This window comes from Callorhinchus milii, unplaced genomic scaffold (genome assembly GCF_018977255.1).
Source record: "Callorhinchus milii isolate IMCB2004 unplaced genomic scaffold, IMCB_Cmil_1.0 Scaffold17, whole genome shotgun sequence".
Taxonomy (NCBI): domain Eukaryota; kingdom Metazoa; phylum Chordata; class Chondrichthyes; order Chimaeriformes; family Callorhinchidae; genus Callorhinchus; species Callorhinchus milii.
This window is the reverse complement of record NW_024704758.1, coordinates 3004903-3025953: the sequence shown is the minus strand read 5'-3', so window position 1 is coordinate 3025953 and position 21051 is coordinate 3004903. Positions and strand designations below refer to the sequence as shown.

General features: G+C 45.3%; 1 protein-coding gene across 4 annotated transcripts; it reads right to left on the bottom strand.

Moving 5' to 3' along the window:
• ampd3a (adenosine monophosphate deaminase 3a) lies at positions 1–18489 on the bottom strand. 4 transcript variants are annotated; one of them, XM_007909342.2, is made up of 15 exons: positions 18459–18489; positions 11650–11875; positions 10969–11167; positions 9412–9577; positions 7911–8130; positions 7211–7340; positions 6280–6474; positions 4845–4976; positions 4099–4262; positions 3365–3491; positions 2882–3045; positions 2527–2647; positions 1921–2094; positions 1122–1232; positions 1–675 (listed from the first exon to the last, which is right to left on the bottom strand). In XM_007909342.2, exons 2-15 carry the CDS (start codon positions 11868–11870, stop codon positions 499–501), a joined length of 2301 nt encoding a protein of 766 aa, XP_007907533.1. In that variant the 5' UTR covers positions 11871–11875; positions 18459–18489; the 3' UTR covers positions 1–498. The 4 variants fall into 4 exon arrangements, with proteins under 4 accessions (XP_007907533.1, XP_007907532.1, XP_007907531.1 ...); XM_007909341.2 differs by lacking the exon at positions 18459–18489 and adding an exon at positions 16603–16749; XM_007909340.2 differs by lacking the exon at positions 18459–18489 and adding an exon at positions 14034–14142.
• Between the last annotated feature and the right edge of the window lie 2562 nt (positions 18490–21051).

Sequence of the window (21051 nt, the reverse complement as noted above, 5' to 3'; positions counted from 1 at the left end):
TGCAATTCAATGAGCCTTTATTTGTAAAATTATAAAAATGAACATAACATTCAAAGATAATCCACCTCCCCAATACCAAAGTGCTCAGAACACCTTAAGTCAACTCTTAACTATCCTCTGACTGAATTAGTATTTCAGTAAATATGGGAAGAAATGAATGCATACTTTACTCTGGAAAGATAATCTGTATGGATTAATTTACAACTGATGTATTGCACACTTTATAGACTGCTATATACTATATATTGACAAATTGCATCCTCTGATATCATTTTATTTTTTAAAAATAGGTAAATTTCAATCGAGTAATTCAATAGCATACATGATATTTTGAAATGCATGCATTAAAATATTTGGTACATAATGAGACAAGAACTGAGGTGAACTAGTTAAGAACCAAGTGCACTATCAATAGCATTATTGAGAGATCACTTGGGTTAGACTGCCAAAATCTAATCCATTCCATACTCCTGTCACTCCTTTGATCAGTAATCGATTTTAATCTTGTGCCGCGCAGATCTCAGTTGATTTCATTGCATCAATTAACAAGGAAAGCTCAGTGCACAGCGTCTCATACCGATAGGCCATCCGGATTTGTGCCACATTTGTCCTTCGGATATCATTCCCCTCAGGCCCTTCCTTTAAGTAATTCGTTCCCAGGAAGTGCTGCTTTTCCTTTGAAGGCAAATTGAAAGCAAATCATGAGCTGTGAGAAGAAGCTGCAGAAACTGGAACATTTGCACTGGAGGAAAGACAGCTCAAGGATACTACACTTAGACTTGGATATTATGCTCTGGAACTCTCCCTCAATCCCTTTATTACCCCCCCTCCCTCCCCAACTTCAAATCCACCTAAAGACCTTTTTGATCGTGCTTACGGTCACCTCCCCCCTCCCTCTCCCCCTGGCTGATTGTCAGAATGCAACCGTGAAGCGCTCCGGGACGCTACCCTGCGTGAAAGGCGCTCTACAAATGTAATTTTGTTGTTGTAGCATTAGGAACTAGCAAACCTAGCTAGGGAATGACTAAGTACAGCTAGAGTTTCGTTTGTGGCGTGCAGGATATGTCTGTGCTGTATCTGTCACAGTAACACACTCTAATGTTTTCTTCATGTGTCCTTACCATATGGGACAGCCCACTCTGCAGCACGCTGTTTCGCGCTATCTCACATAGGTCACAGGTGCTGAATTTCCAGACTTGAGCAGCAATCGCGTACTCTTCCATCAATGCTTCCTGAATCCCAAAATAAAAGCAATACATTACCCCATTATCCATATGCCATGAACTATCAATCCAATTTGTTGGTGTTATTGAAAGATTGTTATTCTTTTGCAACTCTGGGATTGGTCAGATGGAAGAGTTTCCCAAGATATGGGAACAGTATTTCAAGCCTACTCTTAACTTCAAAGGTAAAATCAACCGACAGGCCTCTGATTGCATATGTGTACTCACCTGCTCGCATTTTAAGTCTGCGAAGCAGAAAAAGGAGTTTTAAGAGCAACTTTCAATAACAGCATGTTTAGAGGAAAATGAGAAGTCGAGGAGTCCTGCAGCTTAGCGGTTAGAGCATTCGCCTTGCAAGTGACAGGACTCGGCATTGATTCCTGGGCAGGGCACAACCTTTGGCAAGTTACCTTACTCTACATGCCTGTTTGCCCAGCAGTAAGTAGGAACCCAGTTATTGGTCAATTGGCGAATCGTTTTCCGAGGGTAATAATCCCTCCAAAAGAACATAATAATAATTTGGTCACTCAATCCATGATTGTTTATGGGTCTGTTTAAGCTGTGTGCAATTGACTGCTGCGTTTTGCCCACAAAATATACAGTTAATTTACTTTACAGTACATTCTGTGAAGTGCTATCAACGACAAGATGAGGCTCTCTGTTAAATGTAAGTATTATTATTATGGAAGGCACTTACCTTTGTATAATGGAACTGCATGGGATCATCTGTAGAAAGAGAGACTTTGAGGCCTTTGTGCAGGAACTCTGGCAGTGGGCTCTTGGAGTACTCTAAGAAAAGACTGTTGTTGCTGAGTGGAGACATGGCGATGGGGAGCTGAACAAGGTAGTAGAGGTACTGAAGCACCGGACTCTGCAAACAATGGGAGTGATATAGTTCAGAAATGTTTTCTCTGAGTGTGACCAGCACAGTAAACCCAATGCAATAAGGGAACTCATGCTCATACAGTGCACCTTATAACAGTGTTGCTTTTATTTACACATTTCCTATTTACCCCCAACTCGATCCCTGTCTGACCCATCAAATTGACAGTCCTGAACACCTGTATTGTTATTGACACGCCAGCCAATCGGGTTCCAATCGAGACTGAATTGAAGTCCGTTTCCCAAAATTCCACCAAGTGTGAAATTTGAAGACAACGGTCTTCATGCTAAGGACAGGAAGAAATTTATGATGTGTTGAATGTGTGGAGAGGGCCACACTGGAGTCTTAATGAATCACGCTGTGTTTCTCACAGTGCTGGGGCCCGCCCTGGCTCTGTGCTGTTAACGGGTGGGCAGGTACCTTTTTCAGATTGAGTCCATGTGAAATGTTGTCAGCCGTGAGAAACGCTGAGACCAAGTGTGTGATGGATCCAGCCTCCCCACAATGAGGGCGGAATACGAAAGTGCTCAAACCTCGCTCCCTGAAAGAGAATCGGACAATAAAATATTTTTACCGCTATCAAACACTTGAGTGTTTGCAACGCAAGCGACAATGGGAGCGACAATATTTCTCCCCTGCAATTGACCCTACGGATGTCCCTGTCATTCTCAACTCTTTCCAAATCAGCAGGGATCCTTAGAATCGCCCCAATGAAAGGCGCAACTAGGGTATTTTGTGGGCTGATTAAAGCTCTAAGATTTCAGGGAATACTTACTTTCTCAAGTTGTTGAGCACCATGATATTTGAGTACATGTAGTACAAGTAACAGCTGTAAGGGGGATTCTGCTCATTTGTCCACATTCCAGGTCTCGGGCTCTTTAATGAGAACATGTGAGGGGTGTGCTTGGATTCGTCATCAACGCTGTCGAAGCCAGTGACCTGAAAAAGCCAACGTGACACTGTTACTAACAGCCCCCCAATTCACCCAAATACCACGCTGGGGTCCGAGGAGACAAATATACCGTCTTTGGACAACTGATTGCTCCCTTCTCCTGTGGCATCCCTGGCCATTGTGAAATACTTTCTTTACCAACTGAAATAAGTGCTTTAAAGCTAATAAGAATATAAAACACGGAGCCACCTAATGTCAGGGCAATTCATAATAAAGCAGTATTTTTGGGATATATATTAGGCTTGAGAATACTAAACAATATCAACAACAACAAAATGAGAGGATGGATAACTTGGGAGTACGTACATATTTCAGGAAAAGGTGAAGCTCCTTGTTTTTCTTGGGGTTAATGGTCGCTTCGAACAGAGGCATGAAGATATTCTCCAGCATTTTGCCAAAGTTGGGTAGGATATTTTTCGATCGAAATATATCGCTGGAATCAACCAAATGTCAGGTGAGATGGATCGCACGGTACAATTCTGCACATGTTCCACTTCTGCCAACCAAGTGTCTATTTTACATGTTTGATGTTCCTTTAATTTCATAGTCTACTTGCAGACGTTTAAAAAAATATATAAATACATATATGTTATGAGGGGGTCTAATTTACGGTATTTCTAAATGACATCTTTAACGTCCTCCTGAACGGGCAGATGGGACCTTGGTTTAACATCTCAATGGAAGGTCTACACCTCTGATAATGCATTGCTTCCCCCAGCAAGGCATTGCAGTGTCAGCCTAAACTGAACCCATTACCTTCTGCCTCTGAGGCGAGAGTGCTACGAACTGAGCCCAGTTGACACTTCCCCTTCCTCCCTTCCTTCCTTCCTTCCTCTCTCTTCCTCTCCTCCCCACCCCCCTCTCCCCCCGCCTCGGCTTGGCACCTGTCCCCACCACTGTAAAGTGTTCTGAGACATTATTCTCGGTGAAAGGTGCAAAGGTTCTCCATAAATGCAAGTTGTTGTTGTTGGTCCACTAATCAAGTGAGCTGGTTAAGTGCTAGTTACTTCACTGATCTTACGCAAAGCCCCAGAACTTACTAAATCCGAGGAACCTGAATGATCCAGCGAAGGTTTGGCGAGTACACCTTCTGGTCAATAAACCACTTGGCCAAATTGGTCCATTCGTTGGGTGACCTTCCGTAGATGGACAAGCGGGGTTCTGCATGCTGGTACTTGCTTTCTTCCAGTTCGTGAGCAACCTCCTGTTCACAAAAAGCAGAAACATGCTGTAAGAAGAAGCCTTGAGCACACGGTAGTGAATGAAGAGCTAAACGCACCCAGTTGTGTACAGGGAGTAGCTGGTACAATGGTCACTGTACCCAAGTATAGGCAACCCATTGACTTTATAGCCAAAGCATCATTAAGCCATTACAGCCCAACCTTTCAAATTGGTCATTCACATCATGGAACCCAATTTTTTTTTCGGGGGGATTATTATCCCCGGAAAAGCGATCCAACAATGGACTAACAGCAGGGTTCCTACTTACTGCTGGTTAAACAGAGGTGTGTGGAGTAAGGAAACTTGCCCAACATTTCGCCCTGCCCAGGAATCGAGCCCAGGTCTCTCTCTTGCGTGGCGAGTGCTCTAACCCCTGAGCTACAGGACTCCACCAGATGGTGATGGTGCAGTTTGTATGTTTTATGGTTGGTTCTCAAGCAATGTAGGGCTCCATCCTGCATAAGGGGTGCTATATAAATGCAAGTTGTTGTGCAAATTGTTCGGTGAATATTGATCCACTGCAATAACTGCTCTGTGGTCGGATACACTTTTCAACACATCTTACCTTGATGATACGAGCAAAGTACTCCCCATTCATGTAATTATCAGTTTTCAAGTAAAGGTCCCTCAGTTCACTCGCCCCGACCGGATTGTATTTAGAGTTGAATTTATCAAATCGGTGGAATGTCTGACGACCCTGGAAAGGAAAGGTGTAAATATTTAATGAATTAATAATAATAATAATAAAACCCGCGTTAGTGCTGCTCGATCAGCGACCCTGTCACATATAAACATATATAAAACATATATCTTTATATATTTTATAAGCCCATCTGCGTGACTCCTGGTAAAGAGAAGGGAGTTTCTCCCTCTCGGTGTCCTGGAGAAGAATCCCCCAGATAGAATTGGTCATTCACATCATGGCTGTTTGTGGGACATTGCTGTGCGCAAATCAGCTGCTCCATTCGCCTGTAAAATATACACGTGACGTGAAAGGAGGTGCATCAAACGCGAGGATTATCATTATGTTATTACAGTTTAAATCACCGTAGATTGAATTCAAAGTGGTTTTCAGTGATGATCAGCCAGACCAATAACACTGCCATGTTACACATGAGTGGATGTTACTTTTCTTAGAATGTAACTTCCTAAAATAGCTGCTGTTTACAGGACGTTGATAGTTTGTTCACCGTGTATTTTGTCAACCCGTTTCTGAATAGTCTTATTAACAGTCCCACTTGTACCAATGACTATAGGAATTATGTTTGTGTTGTACTGGCACATGTGTCCACATTCAATTTGTAGATCAATATGATTATTATTTTTATAATTTATTATTATTATCATACATTAGAATAAGCTGTGTAACGCGATTTGTGGCGTCTTTGTCGAGGGAAGACAGAGGACTAGTTTGAGACATTCGAAAAGGATTCATAGAGTCTGAGCCCTGCAGACTCTCTCTGAATCTCAGAGCGGCCTCTTCGAGATGAACTTCACACTAGTTGTGAGGAGCCCTCGGGTGAATCTGAAATAACTTTTTTTAAAAAAAAACAAGTTTAAGTTAATATAAAAAGTGATTTGCGGAGTCCTGTAGCTTAATGGTTAGAAGACTCGCCTCCCAAGCGAGAGGATCTGGGTTCGATTCCCGACAGGGCGAAACGTTGAGCAAGTTTCTTTACTCTACACAGCTCTGTTTACCCAGCAGTAAGTAGGAACCCGGTTGTTAAGTCAATTGGCGAATTGCTTAGTCACTTAAAAAAAAAGTAAAATTGTTGTCACTCAACCCACGGCTGTTTGTGGGACGCTGCTGTGCGCAATTGGCTGCCGCATTTCACCCACAAAATACACGGTCAGTTCACTTTACAGTATATTCTGTGAAGCGCATTGAGCCGTCTCGAAGACGTGATAAATCACCATAGCAAATGCCAAGGATCATTATTATTATTCTATTATTATTATTTACAAGCGTGACATTATCAACCAACAGGAAATCATCTCACCGCATGCACATCCAGCGAGTCCACGGTTAGGTCGTAAGGATCCATTTTGAGATTGGCGAACAGTTCTCTCAGTGTTATCTTCTCGCCTCTTTTCTCATGGACAATGCGGTCAGGTTCATCTTTGCTGGTTTGCTTAATAAACCGCAGCAAGTGCTTCTGACTCATGCAGGCGGCGGCGTGAATGTGGGTGTCCACCTGCACTTAAACAGAGGCCTTTAGAGAGTTCTCGGCCGCCGAGGAACACGTGGCTAGTGACGAACACCGGGGACCTCAACCGCACCGAGCCACGATTCCAACACCGCGATCTTACGGCTGAAAGCGCTGGAGCTTTCGTTCCTGCGGTCTTTGGTCTGACACGTTCAGAAACGCATCGTGTATGTACGTTCGCTCGCAATATAATAGTCAGTTCGCTTTACAGAAGCGCTTTTCTGGGGGCGATAATGACTTAAAAAAAATAGTAAAATTGTTGTCACTCAATCCACGACTGTTGGTGGGGACGCCGCTCTGCGCAATTGGCTGCCGCGTTTCACCCACAAAATACGCGATGATCAACAACGTGATCAAATGCAAGGATTATTATCCCCGTGGGAATTCCATATACGTAGGCCACCTACGCATGGCGATCTCCTTGTGTTTGGAATTGGAATGCGTACTCTCTCCCCCTTGAGGGAAGCATCCTCCTTATCTATTTCCGAAGAGTATTAGCTGCATGTTGGCAAGAGCCAAGGCCCAGGTGGGAGTGAGGGAGGGGGAGGCGGGGGGGGGGAGAGAGGAGTGGGGGTAAGCAACACCCCAGAACATGCAAAGCATCGGAATATACTTTCCAGGGGGGGCTGAAAAAAATGCTGACACTCCCCAACCACCCGCCCCACGCCACCCCCACCCCCCCACCCACCCACATGCCCAGCCCCCACTCCTTCTCATCACTTACTTTTCTAACGTTATAGAAGTCTCGGTGCCGCACACTCTTCAGCTCCTTCAGCTCTGCCATCTCGTTCAGCATTTCGTGCAGGGTGAACTTAGACGTCAGAAAGTTCAGTCTCCGGTGGCAGTATGTCTTCCTGGGGAGCAAGGTGGCAATGTGGTCACCGAGGTTGGTAAGTCAAGAACATCTGCTCATCAAGTACATTTCCTTTCTTTCTCTACCTCTCCTCCCCTCTTCCCTCCCCGCACCGCCCCTCCCCTTTGCTGAGACTTAGAACGTGACTTAGAAGCGCTACGTGACGTCCTTCACAACGGAAATGTTGTTGAACCGAGGTCCCGTCTTGCCTGGTCAAGTGGATGTCAAAGATCCCCGTGACTCTCCGTGAAAAGAGGGAGCTTTCCCAATATCCTGGCCTGCGGTGGCAGATGCAGATAGGTTGGTTAGAGCCAACACTTGAGCTTTAGGTGGGGGTGGGGTGGGGGTGATCTTCTGGAGTTTAACCAGCTAAAACCCGAACTGCACAGCTTGCCAATGGGAGCACTGCCGCTAAGACCATGTTACCCGTTAGGCCTTTGGCAAATTGTACACTTAGCATCGGGATTGGAACACCGCACTCCGAACACGGCGCTCCCAAACTGTGACTCCATGATTCACAGCGCATTCTCAGTGACCCATGGTTCCTCAGCGCCCCATCATCACCACATACGTGGGACCATCAGCGATGAGGGCAAGGATGTGACTGAAGTCCAGGGTGAAGGTCTCCAGGTCGGGGTAGGGAAGGCTCTTCGGTATGTCCTTCTCCAGCTTCTCCTTGTTGTCGTAGACGAAGATGACTCCGTCCTTCAACTTGGCCACCCATTCTGTGTTCTCTGGAATGTCACTGAAGCTGTAAGGATCCTCTCCATTTCTAGGAGGTGGGCAGATATCTGCTCAGCATTAAACACACACACACACACGCACAGAAAACACAGAAGAAAAAAAAAAGTTAGGTGCAACAGATAAAGGAACTTTCCTCTTCATAGTTGGCACAGCATACCATGATGGCAAAACGTAATGAATTGAATTCCTCGTGCCATTTAACTACGGTAATGATAAACCTTATATTTGATACAGCACCTTATCACGCGGTCGAGATGTTTCAAAGCCCACAAAATACACAGTCAATTCACTTTAAATCCTGTGAAGCGCTTTGAGACCTCCCAATGGCATGTTAAAGCGCTATATTGAATGCAAGGATTATTATTATATTATAAATATAATATTATATTATAAAGCGCGTCACAGGATTTTACTGTAAAGTGGTGCGACTGAGATGTGGCATTACTCAGTGGACTTTATGAAGCTGCGATGCTACGGGTGCAGTTTATCTATTCCGCCCAGTATTTCAGCCACAGTACGTGCATCGCATTTGTGAAAGATAAAGGAGAGCGTAGCCTTGCTGTGTGCAAATATTAAGACCACATCCACTTTACTGTGAAATCTACCACCAGCAGGCCAAAGGAAGTGACATTCAGAACACGTCCTCAGTACATAAGGGAATGCACTTTTCTCAAACCCACTCTATAATATAATAATAATAATAATCCTTGCATTTGATATAGCTCTTTTCACGTCGGGAGGACGTCCCAAAGCGCTTAAGCATCACAAGGTCTATTGGGGGTTCGGGATTCCCCTCACTCGGCTCCTGTTAACCCTGCAAGCAAAAGTTTGAACAGCTAATGATATCTTTTCTTCAAAAATAATCCTTTCATGCCACGAGCCTGGCTCAAAGCGCTTCACAGGATTTACTGCAAAGTGGAGTGACTGTGTTTTGTAGGCCAAAGCGGAAGCCAACTTGCGCAGGGCAATGCGCCTCCCGTAAACAGCCATGAAGAGAGCAACCATTTTTATCTGGGAGAGGAATGTTGGCCAGGACACCTGAGAGAGGAATTCCCTTTCCCTCGAATTGTGTTGTGGGATTTTTAACGTCTGCCTGAACGGAGCAGATGTCCACAACACGACAGAGCCCGCTAAAACCCTCTGCGTGTCACCCTCCTTGGCCTAGTGTGTGCGAGGAGAACCGTCTTGCCCCCCCCCTCCGCCATCTAATTCGCTGGCTGAGATGAGCTAGCCCAGCACGGAGAGCTTGACCCTCCATGTTGTGGCCTGAATGGTAGACTCCGCTCCTCCAACCCATTCGCCAGCTGGAAACTCCTGAGCCAGTTTACCTGGCAGCACCTCATTTTCATCTGTCCATTTTTCGTTCTCAAGTATGCGCAGGAACTGGGCTGTGGTCCTGGGGAAGCTTTGGTAGGCGAGGCGCATGTACTTCTCCCGGATAAACAGGGCTTTGATGAGCCCCTTGGCCGAATGTTCATAATCCTCCACTGTGATCTGGGACAAAGCGGAGATTGAAACGAGTTCAGAACAACAACAAATAATTACAACAACAACAACAACAAATGACATTTATAGAGCACCTTTCACATTGGGAGGAGGTCCCAAGGTGCTGGACAGTCAGGGGTCGGGACCCGAGCAAGAGGGCAGAAGGACATCACACAGTGCTGGACTGCGAAGGTTGTGAACCCGAGCAGGCGGTTGGGATCAGGTTGGGCAGAAAGCAGGGAGGGTGGAGATAGGAGTGTGACCTGAGGCGCGGTCAAAGAGGAAGATCTTATAATAATAATAATCCTTGCATTTGATATAGCGCTTTTCACGTCTTCTAGACGTCCCAAAGCGCTTCACAGAATATACTGTAAAGTGAATTGACTGTATGTTTGTGGGCGAAAGCGGCAGCCAATTGCGCACAGCAGCGTCCCACAAACAGTTGTAGATTGAAAATGATCAATTTATTATTATTTTGTTTTTTTGGAGAGATTACTATTAGGCGTCTCGAGATGGGCCTTGAATTAGGCAAGATAGGAGGGGCCGTGAATGTAATAACACTTCAATGTAATTATTGTTACAATCAATAATAATTCTTGCATTTGGTATAGTGCCTCACCATTGTCTTTAGACATCTCAGAGAGCTTCACAGAATATATCATGAAGCGGATTGACTTTACAACGTATATTTTGTGGGCAAAACGCGGCAGCCGATTGCACACAGCAGTTTTCAACAAAGCGCTTTTCCCGTCGGGAGGACGCCTCAAAGAGCTTCAACAGCAACAACTTGAATTTATAAAGTGACCTTCACATAGGATAACCTCTCGGGGTTGGACCCCGAGCAATGGAGCAGGGGGGAGAGGGAAGATGACCATGGGACAACAGAGGCAGGTTTTCAGGTGGGATTTTAAAGATGGATAAAGGAAAGGTTGTAGGATGTTTGTAGACTTGCTGTGTGCAAATTGGCAATTGCATTTTGTCTACACTTTGTGGAGTTCCCCAGCAAGTGGTTGGAGTACTCGCCTCGCAAGTGAGAGGACCCAGGTTGGTCGAAGCCTAAGGCAGGCTTACTCCACATGCCTCTTTTGGACCGAGCGTAGGGACCTACTGTTAGTCTTTCTGGGGCTAATAATCCAACCCAAAAAAAAACAACTTTGGTCACTCAATCCGTGACTGTTTGTCGGACACTGCTGTGTGCAAATGGCTGCCGCGTTTCACCTACAAAATACACAGTCAATCTATTTTACAATATATTCTGCGAAGCGCTTTGAGACGTCTCAATGACGTGATGAGGCGCTGTATCAAATGCAAGGATTATTATTAATAACTGCAATGCACTTTGAAAATTTCAACATTGTGGGCGCTGTATCAAGTGCGAAGATAATCGTCAGCTTATTTACCCCCGAGCAGTAGTCTCCTGTGATAGTCACTCTCTGAAATTCAGGCACATCGTAGGGCAGTTGTATGTCAACTAACAGAGAGGATGCAGCATTGGGTAACTGCGGAGATGAGACCGGGGTAACGACTGGGAGTGTTCCATCCGCTGCTGGGATTTGCAAGAACAAAGATTGGGATCGGATCATCCTCATACTCCTCTTCCTTAGAGCAAAAAAAAACACAGGAACACAATCAGACCCTTGGGACAACTCCTACGTTAAAATAAGGATCTCCCCTCCCAAGAACCTGCCCCTCACGAGTTCCCGCCCCTCGCAAGCTCCCTCCCCTCCCAAGCTCCCTCCTCTCCCAATCTCCCTCCTCTCCCAAGCTCCCTCCTCCCCCATGCTTCCGCCCCTCCCAACTGCTCCAATGGTGTTCATGGACTATGCTCGCACATGGCCTGAAGGATTTCTTCGGAAGTCCGGATCCTGTGGACCACAGTTTCTGGATTCACACCCACTCTGTGACCTCTGTCACTCTGGCCAGAGGGCATGTGAAAGAAACTCTCTAACAGGGGAATGTGACCAATGACTTTACCATCCAACACCTGAAGGGTCGCAAAGCGAGGACGAGGACAGGGGCTGGTTCAGCGGGTTACAAGAATCTGACTGACATTCTCTCCTCTGTACATCTCCAGCACAGACCTCTTTGCGGTGGCCTCAGACTGCTGCTCTGTGATCCCCTTCTGCAGCTCCCTCTCCTTGGCCTCCTTCTTGCTGATCGGACAGTCATCGGGCACGTCGAACAAGGACACGGCATCCTTGATGTCCTCCTCCTGCATCGCGGAGGCAAAGACCTTCTCCGCAATCACCCGGACTTGCTCATCTATCTCGGTCAGCGTGAGCTTTGGGAATTGTCTGTGCATCTCAGCTAGGAAAACAAGAGAGAGAATTTGTCACTTGGAATCAACTGTGCTCCCATCATCAACAACAACAACTTGGATTTACACAGCTCTCTTCATGCGGGGTAGCGTCTCGGATCGCTTAACATTGGCGGAGCCTGTCGCCGAACCTGGAGGAGGAGACCATAAGCACGGTCGAAGAGGAAGGTCTTCTTCAGGTATGATCTGAAAATGGGGAAGGAGGGGGCAAGGTGGAGTGATTGAGGGAGAGTTCCAAAGTTTTGGGGTGTAGTGTGGGTGTGTCAGAAACCAGTGGATGGGATTATTCCATTTTAAATAAACTTCAGCAGTAAATTGTCTATTCTAAAGGTATTGTTCTTGAAGCAAGTTCTGCCACTGGGTTGCAATCCAATGTGCGTGCCAAGGCTGTGCTGCTATAAACAGATAAACAGAGACAGAGAGAGAGAGAGAGAAAAGAAAGATTCCCATACAAGTGCAGGGTCTGGGCGAGTTATCGATCTGCACAGATCACTTTCAGCAAGTAAATTGAGAGCGATTTATCCACTTAATCCCTCTAAGTTTTGTTTTATTAATCTTACTTTCAGAAAGTAAATTGAGGAAGGTGGTGGTGGGGAGGGTGGGGAGGGGGGGAGAAGAGAGAGAGAAAGAGAGGAGTTTGCACAGAAACATGAAATACAAATTTCTCAATGTGATCATACGTTCTTTTGCTCCAAAGTTGTGGTTTGATTGATTTCAGTGAAATCCACACACGAGGAAGTGGATGTGTGTGTGTGTGTTGGTGGGGGTGGGGGGGTGGAGGGTGATGGCTATTCCCTGTCTTGCCTGTTCAGATCTGAACACTTTAGCTCACAGGAATATTCAGATCAGATTGGAAACGCCCTCTCTCCTGCATTGCGCAAAGCACACTGCCAAGTGTGCCCAGAGGTGAAAGGGGACACAGACCACAACAGCAGAGGAACAAATCTATCCCCCCCCCACCCACCCACCCACACAATCCCCTCACCCCCACCCCACACACACACACACGCACACACACACACAAACCCCTCACCCCCACCCACACACAAACCCCATATACCCAAAGACAGAGACTCTCATCAACACACAGAAAACAGAAATGCAGGTCGCCTCGCCTAAACCTTGTTGGCACAAGCCTGCGTCTGGCTGGTTTTGTTGGGTTTCAGTTGAAATGCAAAACTTTTTTAAAAAATTTTTTTTTTTTTTAAAAATGTTGTTTAAAAGACAACCTTTTTTTTTAAAAAAAACGACTCAAATGATGGACCGAAAACTAACTGTCCAAAATCCCTCTGGGGAAAAGAATATCCTCCCAAGCTCTTCAATGTCACAAATTAAGCTGTTATTTAAGTCTTGTTTTAACTTAAGGATGTTCCCGCATCAATTTCACCAACTTATCTTTGCTACTCTCCCCAAACCCTTTAAATCCCCTCCCTTACCTCTCCAGGTGAGCTTCTCTATCCCCCCACACCCACCCCACTCCTCCCTGGCTGTTTTAATAATAAAACAGCGTGTGTTAAATGCAAAGTCTCTCCAAGTCAAATAAACAGCTCACAGCTCCAGAGGAAACAACACAACACAACAACCGGAACGGTGACAGTGAGCAGGTTATCCCAGAGAAGGTCATTTGCGGCAGGGAAAGGGGGGAAAGAGATGGGATGAGGGGAGGAGAGAGAAAAGGAAAGAGAGAGTAGAGGAGGAAGGAGAGAGATGGGAGGAACGGGAGTGTGAGGAGGGGATGAAGGAGAGGACAGAAGAGACCGGAGGGGAGGAAGCAGAGAGAGAGGAAAAGAAAAGAGAGAGGAGGGGAGGAAGGCGAGAGAGAGAGAGTGAGAGAGAGGGGGGAAAGAAGAGGGGTGGAAGGAGAGATAGAGAGTGTGAGGAAGAGAGGAAGGGCAGAGAGAGTGTGTTTGAGGATAGGAGGAAGGAGAAAGTTTCTCTCTGACTTATAGCCAGGCAATGATAACATTGATCCAGTCTTCGAACCTGTCTCTGCCTTCCTGCGCTCTTGAGTCAACTCTCTTCCTTCCAATGAAAAGAATTCCCCCAGAAGGTCGTAATCGTGAGAACTCAAAGTACAAATCATGATTCTAACCAAAGACATGTATCTTTTTCCGCCCCAGAAAGAGAGCAACCTTGGGGTGCCCTTACCTGGAGGCGTTGGGAAAGCCATCGTCAAAATGCGCTCACCCCAAAAGGCAGCCAAGCTTGGATGGATAGACCTTGATTGTGAGTGTGGCAGCCCGAGAATGGAGCTTGTATTTATTCCCCAGTAGCTCGGCTATTTTAAGAACATACTGCTGCTTTTTTTATTTGTTCGGCAGCCAGACAGAGAGCGAGACAGTGGTGTGTAAACGGGATGATATGTTTGTATGGGAGTCAACCCTAGGGGCCCCAAAGGTCAGAGACCAAAAACAGCTGACCCTATCTTTGTCACCAGGAGACATTCAGATAACCAGATAACTGAGGGGAGGGAATCCTCCCACTCAGCTTCTATTAACCCTGCAAGCCATTTCTTGTTATTTAGTGGGTTCTCCTTGGAGTTGAACTGGCTCCAAGGTGACATGTTTGGCAACGGAATACCGGAATCCAGCCAGCCCTCTGTGGCGGTCTCAGTAGTCCGGTTCCTGAGCCAGACAGGTCTGCAATATTCAAGAGCACTGCTGATGACAGCACAGCCCAGCCTGGCTCATCAACAGGACCTGGAAGGGCCAACCAGTCACTGGGGGCAGGGAGTCATCCCACTGAGCTCCTGTAAACCTTGCAAGCCAACGTCCTATTGGGTAGGGTGGTCCTAGCTGGACAAGCAGCGGGAAAGCTTGCCAGACAGCGATAGCAATGGCAAGCTACGTGGTTTTAGCCAGTTAGACTCCAGCGGTTATCCCAATGCACACTCTGGGGTCCCTAAACCTTGGGTCTTGCCAGCCTGCACCTAATACTTTCTGGAATTAGGTAAGCTGAGAGTGTGCTCATTCTTTTACATTGGGGAGGACGGTGGGGGGTGCGGAGTATAAACACTGGCACCAACTAGTTGGGCTGACTGGCCTATAATCCATGTGATATCACACTGTGTAACCGGTAACGTAACTTGAACTAAAATTACTTGTCCTGAAACTGACCAGAAGTTAAAGGGTTAATGGAACATTATTAAAAACATACAAAGACTAAAATTCAATCACAAATATTTCAAAACTCCTCAGGAAAATAATATTTGTCCAGTTTTCCCCTTTGCAAACGTACCAAACAGTTGGCATTAAACGCACCCCGGTTTCGCCATGAACATGAACTCTGTCGCCAAGTTTACAACAAGACATGATTAAGGAGCTATATCTACTGTAATAAAAACAAATTACATCTGTACAGCGCCTTCCATGTCACAAGGACTTCCCAAGGTGCTGGACAGTCAGGGATCTATACCTGAGCTGGTGGTTGGGATCAGGAGGGGTGGAGGGCAGGGAGGGGAGTGTTAGGAGGGTGACTGAATGCACGATTCAAGAGGAGGGTCTTGAAGGAGGCAAGTGAGGGGGTGAGGTGGAGGGACTGTGGGATGGAATTCCAGAGGATGGGGGCAGAGAGGGGTTACTTTCAGGGTTATTATTAGTAGCAGTGTTATTGCAGACCTCTGTGACTTGCCAACCATCTCATGCATCCAACGTCACAAAGGGATAAGGCCTAAAATCAACCGCTCAGAGTTACAGTATCATTCCCCCTGGCACATATGATGGAATTAAATCACATGAGTAACTTCCCTAAACCACTGTCTGCCAAACGGGGCTTACATTTCTCCTTGTAATATGACCACTCTCCAACTAGGTGAACTTTGGATGACGTTAAAAAAACGACTGTGTTCCGTCTATCCCTATTCCGTCAAGCGGACATCAAAGATCCCCATATTGCTGTTTGAAAAGATGAGGGAGTTTCTCCCAATGTTCAGGCCAAAAGTCCCTTCAAAGTAAAATTGATGTTCATGTTTCACAAACAGCCACTTCCCAGCTGGTTGTGGGACTTGTGCTGAGAGTAAATTGGCTGCCACATTTGCCTAGTAAATTGACAGGCCTTATATTTTACAATGAGTCCCGTGAAGCTCTTTGAGGTGTCCTCCCAATGTGAAAAAACACGTTGTATCAAATGTAAGGATTATTATTACAGTATTATCTATTTCACCTCTGATAGTAAATGGCTAATGGGTGGTGAGAGGGAGAGAAGAGGCGTTTAGGGGGTGAAAATTCAAATATTTTGATAATTATTCAATATATATATATATATTTTAAAAATATATTTTTTTCCCCTGGAGATGTCGTTAAGATGTCTCCAATCTCTTCACAGGATATAGTGTAAAGTGAATTGACTGTATATTTCGTGGGCAAAACACAGCAGCGAATTGGGCACAGCGGGCATGGTCACCCTCCTCTCTGGATCCCTGACTTTTCTGAAGGAAATGATATGATCGGACGAGTTTAGGCAAGTTTAACTCAGGCAAACTCCAAAATGTTTTCTTAGTTCCTAACCCCAGCTGCAATGATTCCCCACAGTGAACACCATCAGTCAGTCAAACTGTTTCATAACCGGAACCGTTTTTTTTTAATGAAAAATATACGGACATCATCAACAAGTCAGTTAGTCAGGCAGTACCGAGTATGATCTGAACGGGGGTGGGGGGGTGGGGGTGGGAAAGGCATTGAAAGGCACATCTGCAAACAAAATAACACAGAAATAATACCTTCAAATAAACAGGCGTGGTCCTTAGCTGTCGCAGTACAGTACTTCCTGAAATGGTTGTCGTCTGTCTTTATACACAAAAGAAACTGTGCACAGTCACTCAGAGTACTTTATATTTTGTGTGTGTACATATATATATGTGCAAAGCAGCGATAGTGGGTTGCTTATATATATATATACACACACACCTTTTTTTAAAAAAAACTTGAAATACTCGTTTCCTATGAGGTTCGAAATCTACTGGGATCAAAATAAAAAGTTATAAAAAGGTGGGGATGCTGGGCTGCTGGCGTTACTTTGCACTGAACACTCTCTCTGTCTCACTTGATTTAAATCGGATGAAACGTAAAGGAGTGGGAGGGAAGGAAGGAAATATTATTCTGCCTGAGTCTCAGACATTACCCAATAACTGGCCAGCCACTGAATACCAGAGTCGTTATTCAGCACTGCCCACAATGCGGAAATGTATTGAGAAGTGGAAAACCAGCAAGAAAAACAAAACACACACATAAAAAAAGCGATCGATTCACCCTTCCCCCACCCCCACCTTAACTGAACCAATATGTCCTCAGCTGCAATTAGAGAGTAAGTGCGTCCATTAACAGCGCCTAACAGTAAAGCTTCCCAGCCATTATACAGCAGAGAAACATTTTAAGCATTTCTGCTTGTGGGCAACATTTCTCTCTGGTGACAAGACAGGACAAGAGTTTTAGGTGCTGACTGCAGGGCTTTGCTGGGTGACACATAATAGAAACTTGGGGGTCTTTTCTCAGGGTTATCCTGGTCTGTGTTCCCCTCCCAATGCAAATTGATCTCATCAATGATAAGCTATTGCGATTTTAGCTGGTTAGACTCCAGCAGTTACCCCCAACACACAGTCTGGGGTCCCCAAGCCTTGGCTCTTGCCGATCTGCGCCTGATACTTGGGGAGTGTGGTGGAGAAAGTGCTGTCCCGTCTCCTCCCTCACCTCACGCACCCCCTCTCCCCCCTGTAATAATCCCTTCAAAAAGAAAAAAAAGTGGTCACTCAATCCACGACTGTGTGTGGGACACTGCTGTGTGAAATTGGCTGCCGCTTTTCTCCCACAAAGTATTCAGTTAACTCACTTTACAGTATATACGGTACAGTATAAGCGTTCTGAGACTCCGTCCGGCGTGGAGGGCGCTCTGTAAATCCAAGTTGTTGTATATCCTGTGAAGCGATTTGAGACGCCTTGATTACACGACACGGTGCTCTATCAAATGCAAGGATTATTATTTTATTATCCTACTTTCCAGAATTAGGTCGGCCGGAAGCGTCCCTCCAGGGAGAGTGTGCACATTCCATTCCAACAAGCTATCTCTCAAATGTCCGTGTGTATGTGGGATGCATGGAATTCTCAACAACAGCTTGCATTTATATACACATGCCTGACCCCAAAAAAACTGATCCTAGATTCAAAACACAAACGGTCACACCACTTTACAGTAAAATCCCGTACTGAGCGCTTTGAGGGGTCTCAACAATTCAAACACAAGGATTATTATTATTATCATTATTATTATTGTGTGCTTGCACAGCCTTATTTTTCCAGCTATATTTCTTTGCTTGTGTATGCATTTCAATGCAGCTATCTGTTTATATCAATTTTTAATTTTTTTTGTTAACATCTGACCCAGCTCAATTTCCCTACAGCGGGGGTCAGTTTCTCAACACTCCGGTGATTGATGGTATTCTGCCTGCAAGTTCTATTGTTGTGCAATCCTTGGTTTAAATCAGGATCTTTCTGGTTTAAACTACTGGTATTTATGCCTTCAAGTGAGACATTAAGTTGCGGGCCCCAGACATGCCTGTGGTTTAATGGTTACAGCACTCACCTGGTAAACTCAACTTGTGTTTGATTCCCGGCCAAGGTGAAAAGTTGGGAAAGTTTCCTTCCTCCACATGCCTCTGTTTACCTCGCAGTGAGTAGGAACCCGGTTGTTAGCTGATTGGCAGATCGCTTTCCTTGGGGTAATAATACCTTCCAACAAAATTTGTTTTTAAAAATAGTAATTTGGTCACTCAATCCACGACTGTTTGTGGGACACTGCTGTGCGCAATTGGCTGCTGTTTCTGTCTGTACCTCTCTCCCCCTCTGTTTATCCACCAACTCTTTCAGTCCCCTTTTATCTCTCTTTTTCTCTCTCTCAGTATCTATTGGCTTATTTCAGTCTTTCTGTATGTGCCACTTCCTCTCCTTGTCAATTAATCTGCTAACCGCTGACGCCCTCGCTCACTGACTCTGTCAGTCCCTTGTAGACAGACAGTGTTGCTGAGATAGGCAGGGAGGGAGGTGAGTCGGCAACTATTTCTTGGAGAGATAACTGTGCATAGCCTACAATCTTGGAAGTTCCTTTTTGTATTTCCGATGCAAGATTTAACCCTAATTGGATCTGAGGCCTAGAGGGCATTAAAATCCCAGGATTCAGAAAGAGCAGTGGGATTGCAACCCCTGGATTAGTGGTGTCCAACCCAATGACCCATGGGCCAAAATTGGCATGTGGGTGGGAGGGGTGGGTGGGTGCGTCAAGAAATGGCCAAAAAAACATTTGCATCGGTCCAGGCAATCAACGTCTTGTTTCCAATAACAACTTGCATTCACTCGGGGTAGCGTCCCGGAGCATTTCAACTACCCAGCGACAATGCCCACCGGAGAGCCATAAATCAAGAAATATTAAATAAAGAACATTTATTTGGTTGGCCAACCAAAAAGGTTGGCCCAAAATACAAGTGAACTTGCCGTTATCTTTAGGACGTGGACACGCGGAGCATGTCAGTGATGTGCACCAGCTGATTTCCTATCTTCATAACTTTTTTTATTGCACGCAAATGGTCCGAGTCATGCATTCTGCATGCAACACATGCCGTGGTTCATCTCATGTTCACAGTCACTGGATTCAATTCTGTGTCGAAGCAACATGGTTTATTGGTTATCAAGGCTCTCTGTAACTCAGAACCTAATTGGGTTAACCCTAATTGCGATGTGTGCTGTTTCTTTTGGTCAGCCGGGTGTCTAACACATGTGGAAACCATGCTTCTGATAAGAATAATCCTTGCATTTAATATAGCGCCTTATCATGTCATCGAGATGCCTCAAAGCCTTCACAGAATGTATTGTAAAGTGGTTGACTGTGTATTTTGTAGGCAAAACGCAGCAGCCAATTGCGCACAGCATATTCCACAGTCCTGGATTGAGTGACCACATTTTTTTGGGAAGGAATATTACACCTGGGAAGCAATTTGCCAATCGACTAACAACTAACTCTCTGATCTAGACTGAAGCAGGATTAATAGTAGTAATAATCCTTGCATTTGCTCTTGCGCCTTATCATATCATTGAGATGTCTCAAAGCGCTTCACAGGATATATTATAAAGTGGATTAAATGTACATTTTGTTGGCAAAACGCAGCAGCCAATTACACATAGCAGAGTCCCACAGTCGTGGATTTGAGTCACCAATTTTTTTTGTGTGGGATTATCCCTGAAAAATGTTCTGCCAATCTGATTCCTTATTGCTGGGTAAACAAAGGTGTGTGGAATAAAGAAACTTGCCTAAAGGTTAGCCCTAGCTGGGAATCGAACCCAGGTCCTCTCGCTCATAAGCGAGTGCTTTAACTGCTACGCTATGGGATCCCATTAACTCAAGCTCCGTAGCTATAAACAGAGGAGTTTATCATTCTTTGTGTGATTTTGATTCTTTTTGGTGGGATGGATTTTTTTTATAGAGGGGCACGAGCAGTGGAGTATCTGACGTGGCTTTTGAGAATCGATCAAAAGAAACATTACAAACTCCCAATTATTTAGAGCCTTTCACAAGATTCCTCTTTTCTCCTGTGGTCTGACCTTGTTTAGTTCCTTAAGGTTAACATCCCTCCCTCCCCGTCAGCCTGGCTCGATTGCTTGCACCGTGGCCTCCGAGTCAGAAGTTTGTGTGTATTTTACAATACAAACAGTATTTATACACCTTTCAGTGTGGGAGGCCAGTCAGAGGGACTCCGGTTTGGAGATCTGTAGAGCTCAGAGTTTTGCCTGGCAGTGCAGTGCAGGGAGAACATTGTTTTGTTGGGTGTGCCATCCTTTGCATGAGACGTTAAACTGATGTCACGCGATCTGTCTGTCCAGGTGGATATTTGGCATGATCTGAAAAGGGAGTTCCTCCTGGAATCCTGGCCCATATTCAGCAACTCAAAATGGGTCACAGAAACATGGCAGATATTTAGCTGCTTCTCTGCTACACTCTAAAAATGCATTGTTTTTTGTTTAAGGCTAGACATTTGCAGAGACATAAATTGATGCTCTGGCCACAAAGTAACAGACGAGCAGATTATATGTCCACTCGACTGTGTCATTGGCTGCATTATTTCAATGGCAGGAAAGTCACGAATGTGACCTACATGAAGTGACCACAGAGGCCTCCAGTCACTATT

Bases quoted from the DNA above. Each gene is read 5' to 3' on its own strand.
- ampd3a (XM_007909340.2), bottom strand. From the start codon at position 14,055: ATGGCTTTCCCAACGCCTCCAG. The intron at 9,578-10,968 runs GTAAATAAGCTG...GCTTTGTCCCAG, and splicing joins CAGGAGACTACTGCTCGGGG to ATCACAGTGGAGGATTATGA. The intron at 1,233-1,920 runs GTAAGTGCCTTC...TTTGGGATTCAG, and splicing joins TGCAGTTCCATTATACAAAG to GAAGCATTGATGGAAGAGTA.